General features: G+C 53.5%; 9 protein-coding genes across 9 annotated transcripts; 3 read left to right on the plus strand and 6 right to left on the minus strand.

Moving 5' to 3' along the window:
• Positions 1–715: 715 nt before the first annotated feature.
• Positions 716–3469, plus strand: PV07_06998 (uncharacterized protein). Its single transcript, XM_016394039.1, has one exon. It carries the CDS (start codon positions 892–894, stop codon positions 3220–3222), a length of 2331 nt encoding a protein of 776 aa, XP_016247458.1. The 5' UTR covers positions 716–891; the 3' UTR covers positions 3223–3469.
• PV07_06999 (uncharacterized protein) lies at positions 3335–4841 on the minus strand. The gene is made up of 3 exons (XM_016394040.1): positions 4458–4841; positions 3890–4398; positions 3335–3837 (listed from the first exon to the last, which is right to left on the minus strand). Exons 1-3 carry the CDS (start codon positions 4485–4487, stop codon positions 3687–3689), a joined length of 690 nt encoding a protein of 229 aa, XP_016247459.1. The 5' UTR covers positions 4488–4841; the 3' UTR covers positions 3335–3686.
• Positions 4842–4909: 68 nt separating this feature from the next.
• On the plus strand, positions 4910–7265 carry PV07_07000 (uncharacterized protein). The gene is made up of 2 exons (XM_016394041.1): positions 4910–5174; positions 5232–7265. The coding sequence occupies exons 1-2, from the start codon at positions 5133–5135 to the stop codon at positions 6915–6917; spliced, it is 1728 nt and encodes a 575-aa protein (XP_016247460.1). The 5' UTR covers positions 4910–5132; the 3' UTR covers positions 6918–7265.
• On the minus strand, positions 6932–9262 carry PV07_07001 (uncharacterized protein). The gene has a single exon (XM_016394042.1). It carries the CDS (start codon positions 9124–9126, stop codon positions 8113–8115), a length of 1014 nt encoding a protein of 337 aa, XP_016247461.1. The 5' UTR covers positions 9127–9262; the 3' UTR covers positions 6932–8112.
• Positions 9263–9401: 139 nt separating this feature from the next.
• PV07_07002 (40S ribosomal protein S23) lies at positions 9402–10819 on the plus strand. The gene is made up of 3 exons (XM_016394043.1): positions 9402–9501; positions 9664–9927; positions 10132–10819. Exons 2-3 carry the CDS (start codon positions 9666–9668, stop codon positions 10308–10310), a joined length of 441 nt encoding a protein of 146 aa, XP_016247462.1. The 5' UTR covers positions 9402–9501; positions 9664–9665; the 3' UTR covers positions 10311–10819.
• Positions 10820–11077: 258 nt separating this feature from the next.
• On the minus strand, positions 11078–12693 carry PV07_07003 (uncharacterized protein; the record flags this gene model as incomplete). The annotated part of the gene is made up of 3 exons (XM_016394044.1): positions 11078–11293; positions 11364–12138; positions 12194–12693. The coding sequence occupies 3 exons, from the start codon at positions 12691–12693 to the stop codon at positions 11078–11080; spliced, it is 1491 nt and encodes a 496-aa protein (XP_016247463.1).
• A 990-nt stretch (positions 12694–13683) lies between these two features.
• On the minus strand, positions 13684–15207 carry PV07_07004 (uncharacterized protein; the record flags this gene model as incomplete). Its single annotated transcript, XM_016394045.1, has 7 exons — positions 13684–13919; positions 13968–14072; positions 14125–14385; positions 14439–14645; positions 14695–14779; positions 14829–14902; positions 14958–15207. The coding sequence occupies 7 exons, from the start codon at positions 15205–15207 to the stop codon at positions 13684–13686; spliced, it is 1218 nt and encodes a 405-aa protein (XP_016247464.1).
• Positions 15208–16144: 937 nt separating this feature from the next.
• PV07_07005 (uncharacterized protein) lies at positions 16145–19026 on the minus strand (the record flags this gene model as incomplete). The annotated part of the gene is made up of 1 exon (XM_016394046.1): positions 16145–19026. One exon carries the CDS (start codon positions 19024–19026, stop codon positions 16186–16188), a length of 2841 nt encoding a protein of 946 aa, XP_016247465.1. The 3' UTR covers positions 16145–16185.
• Positions 19027–19282: 256 nt separating this feature from the next.
• Positions 19283–19807, minus strand: PV07_07006 (uncharacterized protein; the record flags this gene model as incomplete). Its single annotated transcript, XM_016394047.1, has 1 exon — positions 19283–19807. One exon carries the CDS (start codon positions 19805–19807, stop codon positions 19283–19285), a length of 525 nt encoding a protein of 174 aa, XP_016247466.1.
• Between the last annotated feature and the right edge of the window lie 312 nt (positions 19808–20119).

Consider the following 20119-nt stretch of genomic DNA (forward strand, 5'->3'; position numbering starts at 1 on the left):
GCCTTGTTTGGACTCTACTCACGCGATGGTAGAAAGAATATTCCACCCGATTCTGTATCTGCTGTGCTGGACCTCTGGGATGAAAGCTCAGTTCGTTTTGATATCGGACAACCCCCGTTGGGGGCGAAAGATGCCCGCCTGAGCTCTGGTCTCACTCTGTCCTGAGTCTATATACCCTCTAGGTTCTCGGAGCCCGCTGTGCCTACGTCACGATCTTGCCTTTGACGAGAGTGCTCTCCATGGAGGTCTACGAATGACTCGTGATTGGGGCTTGGGGACGTTGGATGTCGTTCAGATCAGGCGAGCGAAACAGGTGGATTCGGCGCGCGGCTTCGTCTTCCTGCCGTTGGTGCGGCTGGAGGATCCATGCGTTTCATGGGGGGGCTTATGAGGCTATGCCTCGCATTGATCTCGGCCATAGCTTCTAGTGGCTTCCAAAGACCAAGCATTGAACAATGTGCCGAGTAATAGACAATTATATGGTGTCGGTTGTCGTCCATTGGACTCCCAAGACGTCTCGGTTTCTGCGTAATAGCACCCTCTGTGGCCCCAACGATAAAGATTGTCATGGCGGAAGCAACGTGATGGCAAATAAGCTTTGCGGGCCTGGATTCCCCCCCCAAAGTCAACTCTTTAGGCGGCAATCCCGGCGGGTCTTTAGGCTCTTAAGGTCCCGGCACCCCGCTAACCGCCTAGCTGCTTGCCTGGACTACGAGTTTGTGACTTGCAACGCGTGGAGGCGCGGGCAGTTTCACCGCGTTGCCTGACAGTACTGGTCGCCTTTCCCCTCCAAGCGACCTGGGCCTCAACGAGCCATTTGTACCTGACTTGTCGCAGCCCTTCTGAATGGTACCTCCAGCAGATCCCTGAAATGCCACCCTAGTCGCTCCCATGTCTGCTTCCCCGTCGTCCAAGAAGCGCACCACGAAACCGATTCACGAATTCTTCAAGCCTTACCTCAGAAACACAGTCCCTGCCAAAAGACCATCACCGTCGGCCGAGGAGCGAAAGGAGGGAGAACACTCGCGCAGAGAGGAGACAACCACTCCCAAGGCAGAAAAGAGAACCATCGACACATTTGCGGCGAGGACGCCACCCTCCTCCGTGCTCTCACCCAGGTCTGCGCCGGGCTCGCGAGCCTCACTGTCCATTCGCAGCCGAACGTCCCACTCACAAAGTCCGATAAAGCCTCCTTCAACGTACAAACGCGCTCCCACATTTGGCGCAGACATTCTAGAAGATGATATTCCCAAGGGCGAGGCCAACCGCTTCTCTTTTACCGACCTCCCCAGTTCGACGCAAGCTGTCATTAAGGACGGCAAAGTAATCGAGGTTCTTGACTCCGATGATGACGACGAAGAGTCTTTGGAGTCACTGGAGGACTTGTTTGGAAGAAGGCAAGGTGGGCACAGTACTTCGCCATTGTCCACCCCCGAGCATGAGGCCAAGGCTGAGGCTGAGCGCAAAAGGTTGTTGAGTCTGTTCACGTCAGGCAGGTCAGTCCCCCTGGTGGGCAAGGACAAACTACGGGCACTGTATGCGAAAGAAAGGGCGCACAGGTTTGACATCAGCGCCTTGATGGAAGACCACTTCAATGACGAAGAAGTGGAGAGCAAAGTCAGGGAAGTCCGGGCAGAGGTCGACGCGGCAAATAAAGCTGCCGGGGCAGACAGCATACCAACACTTGACAAGACGCTTCTGGCGGCCGTTGCGACAACGGACGACGACGAGCATAGAGTCGCAAGACTAATGGACGCTGTGGACCGCACGGAAGCTCTAACATCTGAAGCGGTCTTCTTGTTCTTCGGAGTCAACGGGCCAAACGACTGGCATGATGAAGATCCGGTTGAATATCCCTTCCCCGAAGATGCAATCCCAGAGCACCTATGGCGAGCGGGGGATAACGAATCCAGGTCAAGAGCCTATGTGTCGGGCTGTATGGCTGACCTCGCAGCAAGACGCCTGATCTCGGACGGGGCACTGAATTGGACCTTTGAGAACGTCGTCATGGAGGAACAGGACGACGTAAGGCAAGCATATATCCGATGCTTGCGGAACGCAAGCTCATCCTGGACAAGGATAAATATCCAGGCGCAGGACGTCCAGGCGATCTTCCAGACTTTAGGTGCTGATTCCAACAGCCTCCAAGATTCTGTCGAGATAAAGCCCAGACATCGACTCCTGAAGGAGCCAGCGCGGCGTGATCCGAAATACCTTCTTGCAGTCCTGGATGTCTTCCAGGAGATATATGCGGATATGGACTTTTTGGCTCTGAGCAAGCTAACTTCTATAATCTGTCGGCTCGCCATCGACAGCGAGCTAACCAGCGATGGACGAATTTCCTTGAGCATTGACGCGTTCCTGGAAAGGCTTCTATCACTCCCCGACGTGGAAACGCGTTCTCACATCGCCGATCGAATCCTGGCCGACATGGGCCGGCATTTGAAAGATAGTACGCTGCAGGCACAATTACTCTCTCATATCCTACCTACTTCGCCTACCGCGTTGCAGATACGCATTCTGCTCGCGCAGGCCTTTCTGCTTGGGGCCAACGACGTAAAGGACATTGAATCCAACACTCCCAAGATTTCACTTCACACGCTGGCTGAGCACGTATCCAAGTCTCCTGACTTCGATACGCGGCGCCGAAAAGGTCCTAGCACAATGGACTACACTGCCCTACGCGCTCGCTCTCACATTCTCGACATCGCTATCTCGGATGGCGGTCGACCGGCGGAATTCCCCTCTCGCCCGGAGGAACTCTCTTTCAACAAATCCGTCGACCGCCTCGCGGATGCAATCAAAGCGACCTTTGTGGCGATTGTCGACACGGGCGCCTCGCACATGACCCGCACAGAGTGCAAGGACGTTTTGCAAGCGCTGTATTGGCGGTTGTTATACAGTGTCAGGACGGAGCTGAGGCCCAAGAGACATATCTTTGATGGGAAGGTGGGAAGACTGAGGGACGCCGAGGAGGTCCAGGTCGAGGAAAGAGGCAAGGACTTTATGAGCCGGTTTCTGGAGAAAACGAAAGGGAAATCACGGGAGCGTGAACGTGAGAGGGAGCGGGAGAAGGGAGCTGAGCAGACGGCAGACACTCCGCAAGGGCATGAAAACGCCCAGAAAGAGCGAGGCGGAGAGGTCCCTCCCACCTCTCCTCCGACATCAGAGCCTTCAGAGACTGAAATGTCGATCCGCAGGCAGCTGGGGCTGGAGAACTAGGTGCAGCTTTCTGCTGAAGGTCCATGTTCGTTTCGAGCAGTGTGACCCCCTCCCCGGAAGCAGGGCGGTATGAGAATTGGGTCGCTGGATCATGTTATTGTTGAGCAAGGCGCCGGGGCGTATCGACGGGAAGGAAACGGGTTTGACGATTGATGCCGCCCCCAAGCCGGAGTCTGAACGATGTGCAGTTCGCACGACGACTCATGGAAATAAGACGACTTTATACAGAAAATCTTCAATACGCTCGCACTGTATTTCCCCCCATTCCGACCATAGTAATACCCCTGTCTACTGCGTGTGGCGCTGCTCTCGCCCTCCATATGCAATCTATCACAATTGCCTGCCTTCTGCAGCGGAAGCGCATGTTGAACGAACGCACTGATACTGCGCCTCAGGCACCCTGTGACGACGGAGAGCTTTCCATTAGAACAAAATCTTTTCCATTTGCACCCACGTTCTACGCTTTAGTCATGGAACTTCCTGTTCTCGTTCTCGCCGAACAGAGTCGCTCTGATGCTGGGAAGGGCCTCGGTCTCGAGCATGTGCAGTCTCTCTTCGAGGGTGTTGTTCAATTCGATCTTGCCGCCACCACCAATGATGAAGACGCCGCCAGCTCTGTGCATGCATGTCAATAGAAGAGATCACGTCTGTGGTAAAGAAAACGTACGACTCATCTGGTAGCCATTCCTTCTCATCAACGACAGTCTGGACCTCACTGCCCATCTTCTCCTTGTACTCGGCCTCAGCCTTCTTTGCGGCACTCTGCACCTTGTCTTTATCTGCCTTCCGGCATCTTAAGGTCACCTTCTTCTCGCAGAGCATATACAGGCCCTCAAGAATCAACCCCTTCAGCACTTGCTCGTAATTCTTGCTTTTGGCTCCTGCGTCCGCCAACTTCTTTCTCGCTTCCTCGAACAACTTGTCCAGCAGCTCTTGACGGGCAGAGAGGACCTTTATCCTTGTCTTGTTGGCCATTGTGGAGCGGGTGATTTGCTGGGACATGGATGCCTGTTTGAACTTCTTCTCGTATTGACTGTCGATTGCGGCGATCTCCTCGCGGACCAGCTTCGATTTCTCAATTGCGAATTCTTCGTCCGCTTTCAGTTGAATCTCACGGGCCTTTTCGAGGGCCTCCTGGCGGATGAATGCCGTCATCTTTTTGAGCTCGGCGGCGACCTGGGAATATCGTTATTAGCTGCGGAGGGGTAAACTGAGGGCTCGAGCAATGGGCATACCTGGTCGTCCGAGAGCGCGTGGGACGACATGATGGCGGTTGTAACAGGTAGACAACTGGTAGAAAGTGGAAGTAGAGAATTAGAGATCCTGTTCCGGGGACAGAGCTGGTGTTGGCCGTTGTTTTCGCAACCTGCTGCAGTTCGTATCTATATCGTTGGGGAGTATAGGACAGAGGCAGACTGCGTTATCCCAGAAGCTGGTGTCCCTGCAGCTGGGCTCGGGTCAACAATTTGCCGTAGATTAGAGCTGCGTTGCAGAGGATTGAAACCGTGCCCGAGCAACACGAGATGTTCACTTCCAGAGAGTCAATGCAAGGCTGTATCAGTAGATGCAGCAGGTAGCTACCAAATCGCTGGTGGAGAGTGAGCTCTGGTGTGGACGGCGACAGCATCCGCGGCCAAGCGATCGCTGCGAAGGAGCGAATCGGTGACTTCATCCTCAGCCCGGAGAGGCGCTCGTGGCTCAGTCATTCAGTCAATCGTCCTCTCCTCGCTTCCACCCTTACACCAAACATTCTGTCTTATTCACCACGACGGCCTCCCTACAATCATGAATATCCCCAACTGCTGAATTACAATCCCTACAACTTCATGCGCAGAAGCCCAAGATGAGCGGCTCAGTTGAGCTGTCCTCACGAATGCGCTTCTGCACATTTCCTGCTTCGCTTGACCGCCATGGGCCAACTCGGTGACATCTCGCCTCAAGGCACCATTGCTGTGCGCCCCTCTGCTCCTTCCTTTAAGATGTAATGCCCCGGCTAACATGGAAGGCAGATTGGAATCCTCGTCGGCCTCTTATCCACCTCTGTCCAAAGCCTGGGTCTGACCCTTCAGCGAAAGTCGCATCTCATCGAGGATGCAAAGGATCATTCCGAGCCGCGGATTCCTCCATACAAGAGGCGGCGATGGCAATTAGGCATGTTGATGTTTGTCGTATCCAATTTGGTGGGCAGCACCATTCAGATCACCACGCTGCCCTTGCCCGTGCTCTCGACGTTACAGGCTTCAGGGCTTGTTTTCAACACCGCATTCGCAACTCTTCTGCTGGGCGAGCCCTTTACCCATTTCTCATTTGTGGGCACAATCCTTACATGTTCTGGTGCAGGCTTGATAGCCACGTTTGGGGCCATTGGAGAGCCGGCGCATAACCTCCATCAACTGCTCGTTCTTCTCGGCAAGCGCAATTTCATCATCTGGATGGTTGGTACAATGATGGTGGTCGTGGCTACCATCTTGTTCGCTCACGTCTTGAGGATGTGGTCGTCTCATAAGCGAATCGTAGAAAGTCTGCCAAAGAGCGAAAGGCCTCGAGAAGGATCAATCAGCACTGACCGCCCTCGGATGCTCTCTCGGTCTTTCACCGCTCAACTGCCTCAACCGCTGAAACTACGTGTCAGTCGTCTGCGGCTTGCCCGAGGCCTGTCCTATGCTCTGATATCTGGCATTTTGTCGGCGCATTCTCTTCTTGTCGCCAAATCCGCAGTGGAGCTTCTTGTCCGGACCATCATCGACCACAAAAACCAATTCGACCGATTTCAGTCATGGCTCATCCTGGTGGCGCTACTCTTCTTTGCCTTGACGCAGTTATATTACTTGCACCTTGGTCTTCGGCTATGCAGTACGAGCGTATTATACCCCTTCGTGTTTTGCATTTACAACATTATCGCAATCCTAGACGGCCTGATTTATTTCCAACAAGGGTCGAGGTTGAGTTCTCTTCATGCGGGGCTAGTGGCGTTGGGTACTGTTATACTTCTTTCTGGAGTCCTGGCATTATCTTGGAGATTGGATGATACGACACCCGCAGAAGCGCCTTACCAGTCGCCCTCTCCACGAACTCCGCTGACACCAGGAATGGGAATCTTGCGATCCCCCGTGGACGAAAGAGCTCCTTTACTATCGGCTGGACGAGCGAGGAGCCACACGGCTGATTCAAGACGATCGGTCGACGAGCAGGCACCCCTAGTTGTTAGCCGCGCTCGACCGCCCGTGCTTTCAGTTCATGCGCCGCCTGATACTGACACGGAGGGTATCTGGGCAGAGTTAGACGACCAGGAGCGTCAGGATGATTACCTCGCATCTCTGCCTCGAGCACCATCTCCGTTCCTGACCCATAGTTTCAAGCCACGTCAGAGAGGCGACTCGGCCTCTTCACAAGCTATTTCAACAGGAAGTGGACACGATTCGGAGCCGTCGAAAGTCGCTGCTAAGAAAGATCAACATATATTCTCTCAAAGGGCAACGGATGTCCATCGAAGGCGAAGCAGTGCACCAGGAACTGGTAGGCGCGAAACGACCCAGTCTCGCCTTCACACCCGACACAGGAGTACATCCGTTCGGTTTGTTGATGACAGAGATCAAGAAAATGACAGTAACGACGATGATCAACCTGGACGACAGCCTGTTCGTAGTCGATATGATACCAGTGGCGCGGAAGATAAAGCAGAAAGTGGACTTTGAGAAGGAATCAGCTTCAGGTAGTTGTTGAGCACATGGGCATCTGGCTCGACACAAGAAGCAGAAATACAGAACAAGCAGCCCCAATGTGATACATTTTGCTTCAGATATGGATGCCTCGAGGTCGACGGAATCTGAATAGTGCGTTCATATCTTCTATTGACGGCCGCATAGAACCAAGCGACAGAGACACAGACCTAAAGTGCCTTTCTTGATCATGGGTTTTGTCGATGGACCTGTCTCGTTCTTGTGCCAGTGCACCGTGAATTTGTGTGGTTTGAGCACCAAAACTCGTTCTGCTGGGCTAGACCGCTTTACTTCCAAGAACCGAATGAAAGCGTCGAATGTCTTCCGTATTGTATATACTAAATTAATGAGAGTAGACCTGCCGTCCCCTTTCCCCTCTCCCCAATCAATCCATTGTCGGCGCAACGAGGGCGTATACCGGATTGATCGAATCTCAAGGGCAGCGAAGAGCAAAAACAAGGAGGCGATTCAAAAAACCCGGCGATCTTTGCGGGAACGTGGTGGCGACTTTGACCCCTTCAACCGACGAGTGAGTGGCCTTAGTCCCGCCGGCCAGGTGGTGCGCAGCCTCGCGCTTCCTTTGCCCGCCCAGGAGGCAGAAAGAACGTGGCCTGTGTTGGATGGCGGTTTCTTGCGACGGTCATTTTGAGGAATGCCCGACAGTGTATTGCCTGGTCCAGGCGGTGCGGAAGCAGCGGCTTGCTCTCGACCAAAACGCGGAGGCTGGATGACCGGATGCTTACATCGCAAAACCTCCCTGATGAAGGTGTAACAGAGCTTGATAACTCTGGGGTATGCCCCCTTTGCCTTGCCCTGCCTTGCCATCCTCGTTGTTGCATGTGAGGGGCCGCCCAGCTTCTCCCAAATGCTGGATATGGCCGTTGTGTTGGAGAGCAGGACCATTGCGGATAGGGTCCATTGCTGGAGGGACGTGAATTCGCTGGTGCTTGTGTGGAGCATGATTTACTTCGTGTGCTTTCGTGGCATCTTCGTTGCCCCTTTTTGGTCGAGATCGAAACCGCGCTTGCCCCCAAGACACTCAATAGAGGGAAAGGGACATCCCATATCTGTCCAGGACTAGCACTGGTCAAAGTCTCGAGAGGGATAGGTAATCCTGGACTGTGTGTCCGAATCTTAGGTTGGTCCAAATTGTAGTGGAATGTGCCAGAATTCAGCCTTCCTTCCTCACAGGCACAGGACTGTCAGTCATTCCAGTGCGGTCAGTAGCTTCTCCTTCAGTGTCACTACCACCTGTCTCGTTGGCATCGTCCGAATCCTCGCTCGACTCGTCCCAAATCTCTCTGCTCTCCCTTTCCACTCGTCTCATGGCGCCTGCGACCTCGTCCAATTTGCTCACCACATCCAACACCCCCTTGTTGACCTGGGAGAAGTACCGATCATTCGCCTCGCGCCGTTTCCTGGCGAGTTGAATGTCCCGCTCTGTTTCTTCTTCGAGGTTCTTGTCATTCGTGAATGCGCTTGGCTTCCCGTCTGGAGATCCAGCATCCTTGGCCGTCGCAGGCGACGCCGTGGTGCCGGTGCCGGTGCCGGTGCCGGTCCCAGGGCCCGTACCCTTTGGTCGTTGTTGAGCGGATGGCGTCGTCGCGGAGGTCTTGCTCTCCAATGCGGCGCCAAGGTTCGACTCCTTCTGCGAGACGATGGCGAAGTCATGGTCCAACGATTCATCCGCTTCGATCTTCGCCCATGTCTGCGCTAGGGACAGTTGTGCGGTCCGCAACTCTTCCAATGCTCGTAAATGAGACGATCCAAACACGTGGGAGGTGTTCATGGCCGATATCTCAACGTCTGCGAGGGTCTTTTGCATTTCAGCCCAGAGCTGCTCGGCACGCTGATCGTCTGCATCTGTTCCCCCGGCAGGGTGACGTAGTTGAGATGGAGAGGTGCCGGAGAAGGATGAGGCAGGAGGAACTCGAGACGGACGAATGATCTTTCGCCGGCCATTTTGGGCGCCTCCTTCGGTCTCGGCGGGAGGACGGTCAGTCGGAACGACAAGGGAGATGTGCGACGCGTTCTTCGACGGGGGGCCCTGGAACAGCGCCGGAGGAGGGAGACGGTGTGCTGTCGTTCGAGTAGTGGTGGTGTAGAGTTTGGGTCGTTCGACACTGGGCGTTGCGGCCGGCACTTCTAGTTGGCCCGGTTTTTTTGCAGCAGATGATGAGGCCATGGCTTTCAAGAGGAGAATTGGCAGAGAGACGTGCCCTCGCCGCTCCAGAAGAGGCTATAGGGCGGTTGACATTAAGAAACCACTCAAACCTTTGGCATAAGACGGAGTCGGTGATGTGTTGACCTGTGTAGTTACAAGGCTGAAGTCGGGGTGGGGAAACTGCCAGAGCCCCATCAGATTGAACAATTGTGTCAGAGCATGAGTACGCCGCACCGTACAAAATTTCTGCCACCGCTCACCGCTTTTCACTCTTGGCGAAGCGCACCAAACTTTCTCGAATTCTGGGGCCTCGTCAATATCGCCGTCGCTCGATCCACGCTCTCAGCACCCTCAATCTCAGAGTTTTATCAATCGTCTGCCTTGTCACAGTTGCCAGTACGTTCAATCCCCAGGACCATCTCTCATTGCAGAGACTACAGACAGTTCCACTTGTCCCCCGCCCCAGAACCTCGAGGAGGGTTCGGTCCAGCTGCACGCTCCCACGCACCTTTTGGCGAGAGTATCTACGAGCTAACCCATCCTCGCACTTTTCTCTAGAAATGACAAACAGAGGCAAACCCCGTGGTCTCAACGCCGCGCGCAAACTCGTCGCCGCCCGCAAGGAGGGTCGCTGGGCCGACTTGCACTACAAGAAGCGTCTCCTCGGAACCGCCTACAAGTCCTCTCCCTTCGGTGGATCCTCGCATGCCAAAGGAATCGTGCTGGAAAAGGTCGGAGTCGAAGCCAAGCAGCCCAACTCGGCCATCCGGAAATGCGTGAGAGTGCAATTGATCAAGAACGGCAAGAAGGTCACTGCTTTCGGTATGTCTGCCCACCCACAATCATTCTCAAGCCTTCCAACCTACCCAACCCCGAAAGAAATGGGGAAAAGAGAAGGAAGAAAGAGAAAACATTTTCCCAGACGGATGGAACATGAGATGGAAACACCCCCGGCCAAAGAAAACTCTTCGAGAAATAGTGCTTGAAGTACAGAATGTTTACTGACGATTCGTAACCTCCCTCCAGTGCCCAACGACGGCTGTCTCAACTTCGTGGACGAGAACGACGAGGTCCTCCTGGCCGGTTTCGGTCGCAAGGGCAAAGCCAAGGGTGATATCCCCGGTGTGCGGTTCAAGGTCGTCAAGGTGTCCGGCGTGGGCCTGAGCGCCTTGTGGAAGGAGAAGAAGGAGAAGCCCCGATCATAAAGGGCCATAGGTCGCGGTGGCGGTCGAGAACTCGAGAGGAAGCAAGCGAGTGAGTGAGTGGGACAGAAAAGAGAAAAAAAACACACAAATCATGCAGTTTGATTGGTGTGAGGACGGAAGGAAAGAAGCATGGGGAGTCGAAATGCTCGGCCTAAAATGATGACTGAAGGGAATGCCCATCTGAAATACAGAAAAAGAAAACAATTCTCCGGATCCCCTGACCTGGGGCCACTGAGCTTGCAGATGTCGGGTTGGGGAGTTCAATCCAGCAAACTACAAAGAGTGCGCCGATTCGAGGCGGTCGTTTTTGCAGCTGCTCCTCGATGGGATGGCGGCGTCTGGACGATGGGACTTTTTGAGGCTACCTCAATAGACGATCCTAGTCAGAATTCAAGACCGAACCGGTCGAATACCAGACAAAAAAAGAACAGCACCGGTCAATAACGTCTTTGATTACCATCCCCTAATGCTCGTCCTTGAATAAGAATTAAAGACGCCATGTGTATTCCCTCCAAAGCAAACATGTACTTTTTGTGGTGCGTCCCTCGCTCAGGTCCTCGCCCGCCAACTGATATGTTTAGTCCCTAATGAATGTAACGCCATTCCTTGCGCTTTGCTATTTTCGTACCCTGCTCTTAGAGCCCTCCCGCCGACCGGACAATAAAGGTGTTGCGCAAAAGAGTGTGTTGTCGAAAGGAAAAGCGTAGAGGTCGCTATAATTCACACTCGATCTCCAGCACAAAAAGCTGTCCCACCAATCAGACGAGTCAATGCATCACGTCCATGGCCTCTCGCTTGGGCTCTTCGACATTACTCTTAGCGATCTTGCCTTTTCTCCCCCGAATCGAACCAAGGGGAGGTGTCTTCAATCCAAATATGTCGTTTTCTCCGTCATTGCTGATGGGGCTTCTAGCTTCATCATCTTCACTTCCTTCTGGGCTGGGTGCCTGGCTGTCGCGCAGAGCCCGTTTCCCTCGCATCATCTGTGAAGAATTACCCATGTCAGCAGTGGAGTCGAACCAACGTATCCAGATCAAGGTTTTCTGTCCTTACCCATGATTTCACACCCCCAATCAACCCCAAGCTGTATCCTGCGGCAAAATCTTCGCTCCTACTGAGCCTACCAGGAGAGTCACTTCGCTTCTCTGGGTTGATGGCCGTCTCCAACTGTTTCAATTGCTCGACGGTAGTCATGCCACCGCTGAGGAGGGGACTCTTGAGGCCTCCATCGCTCAGTTGTCTGTTAAACGGAGCAGGACTCGCGGGTCTCGAACTGGCATTCGTCCAGAATGACCGCAGGTCCCGGGAGATCTCTCCTCCGGCAGTGACCCAGTTTGACTTGACGCTGTCTCTCAGCTCCTGCATGTGCCTCTTGAGATCAAGTTCGTTTTTCTTGAGCCAGCTTATGTTCAGCTCTTGCCGGCTAGTCCCTCGCTTGAGTTGGCGAACGATGTACTTTTCATAATCTCGAACAATCTTTGTAATGATTCCCGTTGTCGAGACTCCCTCGGTTCGTTGCGTGACCAGGAACTTGCCCTCCTTTTTAATAGGCGCATAGATATCGTCCCCTTCATCGGCGCCATAGGGTTCGTCGTCGTGGGCCACATAGTCAATCTTATGCTTTTCCAGGAACTCTGGGGTCACAATCCAGGGGCAATTAGGGATGACTTCGTCGACCCATCTGCAATGGCGAAGCGTCTCGGCTCTTTCTGCACCAGTGAGCACGGTCAGACCTTTACGCTTGTGTGTCTCGGCGTCGCCCGTAACCCCGACTATTAGATAGGTATCTGGGAATGCGGTCTTCGCTTGTTCCAGCTGGCGCATGTGCCTTCACATGAGGTTAGCACTCTCACGTCCCGAAAGCGATGTGCGAGGCTGTTTACCCAAGGTGGAAGAGATCAAACACACCGTCAGCGTAGACTCTGACGGGCCTACCAACCGGTGGCGGATTGGTCTTGTACCCAACGGGATCCCTCAAGCCTGCTTTTGGTACATTCTCCATTGTGCCCCGGTCGTCATTGACAATTGCTTTCTTCATAGCACTTGTGACGGTCCTTTGCCTTTTCCTGGCCGTTTCTTCGATCTCTTGGCTATCCGCAGTAGTGCTTGACGGCTCACCAGGGTCTTCCTCATTGGCAACGTCCTTTTCACTCGCTCCATTGGGCTCGACAGGTTTGGCGATGGACCGAGTGCGAGCTCGCTTACTAGGCGGCACTGCACCGTCGATAGAATTACTCGAGGCATGCTTGCGGTTCCGTAGGTTGTGCGAGGGCGAATCGGCCAGCTCTTCGCCTGAAGCGTCGCGCGACGATGGTTGTTGGAGGTCGGTTGGGGCGGTCGTCCTTTTCCGCTTCGCGGAAGACGTAGAGGATGGTGACGACATGTCGGGAAGATGTTCAGAATCGCAAGCCACGTTCAAGGTGGTACACGCAGTCCCATGCCAGGAAGAAAGTAACAGGAGACAGTCGCTAGGAGGCGAAGAGGCACGAAGAGACAGAGTTTCCCGCAAGGTGCCAAGATCCACAGTGAGAAACAAATTTCGGGGATCGTGAGAAGCGAGAGGGAGAAGCGCGTTGGAGTTGCGTGATGGTCAGGTTTTATCAGAGTAAGATTGACCGCGAGAAAGGAGCCCTACTGGCACGGTGCTCCATACGGAGAAGACCTCGTCCCCCAACAACCTGGTATGGGCAAATCCAAATGCCTTGGGGGGAAAAAGAAAACCGGTTGTTGGCAAATGCCGTCAGAGGTGGAAAGCAAAAGAGGAGGGCGGGCATGTGCCTCGCAATGTCTCTATCCACCAGTCACGGCCCTTCAAGCCGGCCAGGGACGTCGCTGGTCAAACGTCATCCGATGGCACAACTGTAGACGGCAAGTTTGAATGCTCTAATCATACAGCATAGATTGCTTGGTTCGCCACGTTACGGGGACTAGCATCGTCCAGAGTCGGGACAATGCAAGGAATTGCAAGAGGTCTCTGTAGAGGCAAACGTCTCTTCTGTCAGTTGCTGCCATCAGAGCTGCTTTGAGATAGACACACGCACGCCGCGCACACCCCCTAAGAAAGAAGTCGGTTGATGAATAACTGGTGGTTGCGATGCAGCGCTCAAAAGAACTCAAGGTATGCCCCTTCCCACACGGTGTATATAGATAGGAGGTACAGAAAGCGACATCAATCTACCGTCGTGCTCACTGCCTCGTTGCGCAATGGTATGAGAACAAGGCTGCACGAAGAAAGTCCTTCTGCACGCTCTCCCGTGTAGGTCTAAACCAGTATCATGCATGCTAGGACTCTTCGTCAATGCGCTGACGGCAGGGGTATCTTGCGTCGGGAAGAAACTAGGTCTGCCTGTCTGGTCTCGCTCATACTGCGCCTTCAGGCAGCAGCCTTCTGGGTCGTGTCATCCGCTGTCTCTCTGTTCTCGGTGTCTTTGCTGTGCGAGGCATCCTGGTGATTTGGCGCTTTCGATTCATCAGCCGCCGATTGGGGGGCCGGAGTGCCTTCTCGCTCGCTTCGCGCAGACTCGATATCTGATGTGTCTGGAGTGCCCTTCTTGACCTGGTTCGCCGCATCTTTGTCTTCTTCACTTTGATCGAACATTTCCGTGTCGTCTGAATCTGTCAGGACCTCTGTTCCATCCCCGAGCAAAATAATCCTACCACTCCGGCCCCCGAGCCCTCTAGGCCGGTGGTCAAGGTCGAGTTCGTACTCGTCCGGGCTGTCGTGATCAAATTGATGTCGGACACCCGGTCCGCGGAATTCAGCTGCGAATTGTTAGACAAGACTTGGCCTCATGGAAACTAGGGTTGGACTTGCCGTACTCTGGTGGCGCACATGGTCCATCACCGTCTGCCACTCGTTTACTGATCATCTCATACCACTCTTCTTTGCTTTTGCCGTTCAGCAGGCCGATAACAATCATTGTCATATTGTCACAGCCAACACCGCCGGTCTCACTGTTGGACGCGAGGCAGTTGTCCATCATGTTCTCGCAAATGAGATGTAGCTCTTGTTTGGCAGCAACCCCTCTTCGCACAAACTCGACCACGGCTTGCGAAGATTGACAATCCCATATACCTGTTTCATCATAAGCATACAAACACCATGGAGGGGTCCAAACGGTAACATACCATCGCAGGCAATCACTAAGAACTCATCATCGGACGAGACCTCGTGCGTGATCACATCGGGAAAGGCTGTGACAATCTGCTGCTCAGGGGAAAGATCCGCGCTCTTCTTGAATTCAAAGTCGCCTATGGCACGTGACAGGGCGAGATTGCCATTGACTCGACCAAAGTCCACAAAGCCTCCCGCAGCACTTATACGGGCTTTCTCGCCTACCTCGGGTTAGCTGGTGCCCAACAGCAATACAGTTGGATAGTGTACCTTCGTTCTGGGGTTTGTGGTCGAAGGACAGCGGCTTTGCTCTCCCTTTGACACCAAGGACAGTGCGAGAGTCTCCAGCATTGGCCTAGTATTGTCAGTCAAGACATAAACTGACTTGAACATGCTGGACGCACCACCCATATTTTGTCTTTTGATATGATGCCAACGGATGCGGTACATCCGGATACCTCATCTTCGTAACGAGCATCTGAACGATCCTTTAGTACTAGGAAGTATGGTGTTCGCGAGAGTGCCTCCCATACCATTGAGGATCGCACGATCAGTGGCGAGAAAGCCATCCTTCAAGGCTTGCTCAATGTCTCCTTTGGAGAATGAGTCCTGTTTTGCGACAATCTTGTGGATATTCTCCCCAGCGAACTGCGCGACTTTTTCCCCACCATGCCCATCGTAGACACCAAAATACGATAACCGTTTATCTGGGGGCGATGGCTGTTTGGATTTGCCATTTTCCTCGGGTTGTAGGTCGAGTACTGCGGCGTGTGCATCTTCCATACTTATACGCCATCCTTGCATTGCCGAGAGGCCATAGTAAACACAGTCATCTGCGCCGCTATCGGATGTCTGTCGAGCAGTTGCGTTAGCTACCGTGTCCGTGACTTTGACGCCAGAGATGAAACAGCAAAAAGGAAGCCGGCCTGGCGGTGCTCCGGGTCTGGATCACGCGGAGGCGCAACAAGGCTTCTTCAGAACAGCATGGGAGGGGAGGGGGAATTGCAGGATCTGAGCACACCTTTTCGACAACAGGCTCGGACAGAGTCTGACCCATGCTTGTAGATCTTCAACTTGTGACTGGAATTGGAGGTGACGGTGCTCATGTACTCCTTGCACGCGATGTCATAAGCTGGCGGCGGATGTGGCAGGTGGTCGAAAAAGCAGCGGAGGAGGACTAGGACGGGAAGAGGCGCAGGCTCTGCAACCTTGAGGGAAATATGCACCGTCTGAGGGATGCACCGAAAGACGATACAGGCGGTGAACGCAGCCAGGCCAAGGCTCTCTTTGCTTGCCGGCAATCAGGGTGTCGCGTGCAGAAGTCAGAGAGTGTCAGTTCAACAGAAAAAAGATAATCCGAATCTGAAAGGTGGGCAGGCGAGTTGTCGCAGCGAGTTGCAGGAATGATGCTTTCGGGCTGCCACCCAGTGCGGTGCCAGGGCCCAGGGCGAGTAAATGACGATAGATTCAAAAAGCCCACCCACTCCAACCGAAATCCCTTAGTAAGAACGCGAGGAGGCCGCCTGCGACCCTCGAAGCCCTGTATTGGGATGCCAAGCTCTGTACTCGGTACTGGGTAGGCATCTACTGTCCATGCCTAGGCAATGCTCCATAGATGCCCCCGTCCGCCCGCAGCCTTACATATCAGCTCTTTTGGTTAATACAAACTACAAGCCGCTTGGTCCTGCACAGAGCAAAGGTTTTTTTGTTCTTTTTCGCTCTGACTGGACTATGTCCTGCAGCACAAACCAACTTCGACAATCATATAAATCGAAAACTCCCTCTTCGGCTATCTGGGGGTCTCTTCAATCCACCCTTTTCAACACCAATGCGTTGCCGCTCGTCTAGCGACCACCCTGGTTGCTTCGCATCGGCCCTGAACTCGCTGTTCCTCACATTTCCTCGTGAATGTGAGACGGGATTAAACGGTAACGGTGGTGAAGATTGGGAGCTGCTCTTAGCCGGCCACTGTTCGGTTTCTGCTGTTGCTGCTACTTCTTCTGCGGAGGGATTTTCGTCCTCCAAGAAGCTGTCGGAGGAGGTGACAGAGTCAAACTGCCCACTGCTCGCAATGCTGTGGTGCGTCCTCAATACGGATGTATCTCTCTGACAAGGGGTCACCAGACTACCCATTCGTGCAGGTTCCTGAGCCCCGGGATCAAGACCAGACCACCTTGGCCATGTATGGTCGGGAGATGCTTGGACGTCCATCTCTTTGGATCCTCTAGCCATCGGTGTGGATGTCGGCACGTCTCTCTCTGAAAGCGTTGCGCCATTTCTGGGCCACTTAATTCGCGGCGAGACCAGTGTCCGTGCCGAGCCTGCATTTGAAAACCTTGAAGACCCTTCTAATCTGGCCCGTGCACGTTCCGTATGCCATTTCTGGCGTTGCTCCTCAAAGGATAGAGATTGACTGTCATCTTCCGGGACAATTCGCAGAACGGGAACTGACTTCTTAGTCTGAGATCCAGTTCTGGCGGTGGTGGTCCTGTTCACTGGGGGCGCAGGGAATGAATCCAACACCAGAGTAGTCCTTCTGTGGTCACTCAATGGGTTAGATGCCCAGCTATCTCGCCGAGACGTCTCATTAAGACCAGTATCAAGAGGGACAAGGATACCGGCACCATGTCCAGCCCCGCTCCTCCTGTCCGGCAACCCGACCACCTGTGGCACCGGACTTGCATGGACAGTGGTGATCGAATCCCTCTGTTGGCTGTGCAAGCCTGCTGCCGATAATATGCTGTGTGTTGGTGGAAGTCTGGGCAGCGATAGTCTCAGGCTGGCAGGCAAAGGCCCCAATGCCGGACCTCTCGCTCTGTCAAGTTCTTCAGCAGCCTCAGGCTGGGCAGCCAAAACGCTGCTAGACGTGAGAACTTGTGAAGTGCGGTGCTGCGAAAGGGGATGCAGACGTCCTGTGTCCGATAATCTCTGCCTAGAGTTCTTGAAAGAATCGTTAAACCATACAGGAGTCACGCTCAGCGCATCAGGAGAGGCGGTGTCCCGATTGTTAGGTAGATGGCCAGTAGTTTCTGCAGCTAGTGCTGGTTGGTTAGACGGTCCATTTAAATGCCCACCGGCATGTTGGGGGCTCTCTGCGATTGAGGGTTCGTTGGTTTCTCTTTTCTTCCTTCTCCTAAGAACACAAAGAATCAGAAAAGCGGCAACTAATGTTCCGACAACAGAAAAGACAGAGGCCAGTGCAACATGCAGCACATGGCTTTTCGATATGTTGCCATTCAGAGAACTCGTTGCTCGCTCAGATGCTTTGCTCGTGTCACTAGCTCTGGAAACTGTTGGTGGCTCCGTGGGATGCGTTGGTATCGTTGCGGTGACAAAGGGATTCCGAAGTACTTGTAAAATCACCTCTCCCGTACCATCAGTTGATGCATTTGCAAATGTGATAGAGACACTAAGTGTCTGTGGGGATAGGTTTTGAGGCACTAACCCTGACAGAGCCCAGGTCTGAGGATTAAAATTAAGCCAGGCCGATGCGTTGCCCAGAGCCGCGATAGCTCGGACCCAAGGAGAGGAGGACGGGGTGATCTCGTTGTATGAGAAGTATTCCCCGGCTGTAACATTGACGATGCCTATGATCCCGAGAGGAACGCTTGAAGCTCCAGTATTCTCGAGAAAGACGGTCGCATTGGCAACGTCTTGATAAATATCTGTGACAGTGATGGTGACAGTGGTGCTGGCTGAGCCATCAGAGGTACCACTCAGAGACAATTGTTCTCGGTCTAGCTTGGCCCATGCCGGAACGCTCGCTTCTACGTTCAGAATCTGATCGTCCGTGACCGGTCCTCCATCGAGTGTAATCAAGGGCCGGAGTGGCAAAGTCTGAAAATGAGCACCAGTGGAGACTTGGACATTTTGAGATGCGGTTGAAAATGCCAGGATCCTGCGGCTAATAACAATTTGAAAGTCAATGGTCAATTCTGCAAATCCAGGTACATTCGAAGCAATAAGTCTTAAGCCGTACGTTTGGGATCCAGCCAAGGGGGACACCAACGCAGGGGTTGTGCCCGAGAACTCGAGCAGAGATTCATCGAACTGCACCCACGGAGGCAGAGGGGTATTGTCGGCTGAAACTGCGTAGTATTTTGTATCAAACGTTGCGCCACTGAAGATATGCCTTCCGAAGCCAACATGAAACGGCTGCTGTGGGTGCGCAAGCAACGAGTTGGGCGGCGAAATGAGATTGCTTTGCTCGAGCTGAGGCAACAGAGGTGAATTGAGCTTCAAAGTGGGGGACCCGACCACAACAAAGGTGACGCTCGTTGACAATTGCCCTGTCGAGTCTGAAGCGACCAATTGCAATGTCGTAGTGCCTACATCGCTTAGGGTTGGAACTCCTCGAAACTGGCGAGAACCGCTGTCAAGACCAAGCCACTTTGGTCCATGTGTAATTGTGTAGGAGATCTGGGGGACACTCGAAGTGAACGTGTTGGCGGAGAATGCAAAGTTGTACGGCTGCGACACATACGCAACGGGCGGAATTTGAGAATTGAGCGGAAAAGCGAGCTCTGGTAGGGCTGTGACAAGATCGAGTATTACAGAGAGCAAAACCGCCAACAAAGGCTTGCTGATCTGTGTGAGATACATTCAAGTGATCAACCGGAAGTCCGAAATCATTCTGCAATGGGCGAACTCGAGGCTTTGGCTGAGTGTTGTCAAAGAGCATTTGCAGAAACGAAGATTTCCGTCGCAATTGCAGACGCGGTCTGCGCGAGATAACGCGGTCGCGAGCATTTTATGATGTTCTCGAGGGGTTGGTCGACAGTCGAAGAAATTGATGGTGCCTGCAAGGGATAACTCTGCGCGAGAATGTGAAAACCCAACATCCAAGGAGACCTCGACGTCAAGGCTGCGAAACTCGGACCATTTTGACTCCATTCTTACCGGGGGAATAGTAGTCATTGACAATTTCCTGCACCACAAAACCACATTTAGAGTAGAGGCATTGAGCGATTATATTTGATTCGTCGACCCATAGATCAATCGCGCGACAAGACCAGCATTTGGAGTCCTCGATGACCTTCTGTAACAATAAGCTACCTATACCCTGCCCTCTTGCCGCCGGCGAGACACAAACTTTGTGTAGCAGGAGGCGATGGTTCCACTTCACCGCAACAGCATAGGCGACGACGGGCGAACATCTTGCTTGGTCGGAGAGTCCGACAACCACTTCCATGTTGCGCTGCTGGAGAACTCTGTCGTCAAAGGGAAGCGCTTCATGAGAAGCAAATGCCTTGCGTTCCAGACTCTTCATCTCTTGTAGGATGCGTGGGATAACAGAGCGAGGCAGTTGCCGGAGGTTGTGGAAAAGAGGTGTATTTTGGCACGAAGCATCGTCACGAGGACTTGTTGCTGCCTTGCCGGACATGATTATGCCAGGAGTCTCCAACAGCGTGAAGTCGCAGTGATGGGTGCAGCAACCGTCCTGGACCAACGCACAAATCGAAGGAGGTGGCAGGGCAGGTTGCGCAGAAGAAGTCAAGTCAGTTCCAGTCGTGCAAGTCGTTGTCGCTCTGTGGCTTGGCCGAGTTAGTTTCGACCTGCTAAAGCAGCGTGTTTTTCGCTGGTACTGCCAGGAGTTTCGCTGTTCGCACTGCAGTGTTCTCGACGCGTTTCGAACAAACTCCCCCTGCTGTTTACTACTTTCATCAAGACTCGAACTTCCGATATATCAGACCCC

This window comes from Cladophialophora immunda, assembly GCF_000835495.1.
Source record: "Cladophialophora immunda strain CBS 83496 unplaced genomic scaffold supercont1.4, whole genome shotgun sequence".
NCBI lineage: Eukaryota > Fungi > Ascomycota > Eurotiomycetes > Chaetothyriales > Herpotrichiellaceae > Cladophialophora > Cladophialophora immunda.

What these genes read in the sequence shown, in the direction of transcription:
- PV07_07000 (XM_016394041.1), top strand. Translation starts at nt 5,133, where the DNA reads ATGGGCCAACTCGGTGACATCTCGCCTCAAGGCACCATTGCT. An exon ending in CGCCTCAAGGCACCATTGCT is followed by an intron (nt 5,175 to 5,231) that starts GTGCGCCCCTCT and finishes CATGGAAGGCAG; the next exon opens with ATTGGAATCCTCGTCGGCCT.
- PV07_07001 (XM_016394042.1), bottom strand. Translation starts at nt 9,126, where the DNA reads ATGGCCTCATCATCTGCTGCAAAAAAACCGGGCCAACTAGAAGTGCCG.
- PV07_07002 (XM_016394043.1), top strand. Translation starts at nt 9,666, where the DNA reads ATGACAAACAGAGGCAAACCCCGTGGTCTCAACGCCGCGCGCAAACTC. An exon ending in CAAGAAGGTCACTGCTTTCG is followed by an intron (nt 9,928 to 10,131) that starts GTATGTCTGCCC and finishes ACCTCCCTCCAG; the next exon opens with TGCCCAACGACGGCTGTCTC.
- PV07_06998 (XM_016394039.1), top strand. Translation starts at nt 892, where the DNA reads ATGTCTGCTTCCCCGTCGTCCAAGAAGCGCACCACGAAACCGATTCAC.
- PV07_06999 (XM_016394040.1), bottom strand. Translation starts at nt 4,487, where the DNA reads ATGTCGTCCCACGCGCTCTCGGACGACCAG. An exon ending in ACGCGCTCTCGGACGACCAG is followed by an intron (nt 4,399 to 4,457) that starts GTATGCCCATTG and finishes CGATATTCCCAG; the next exon opens with GTCGCCGCCGAGCTCAAAAA. An exon ending in GAATGGCTACCAGATGAGTC is followed by an intron (nt 3,838 to 3,889) that starts GTACGTTTTCTT and finishes ATGCATGCACAG; the next exon opens with AGCTGGCGGCGTCTTCATCA.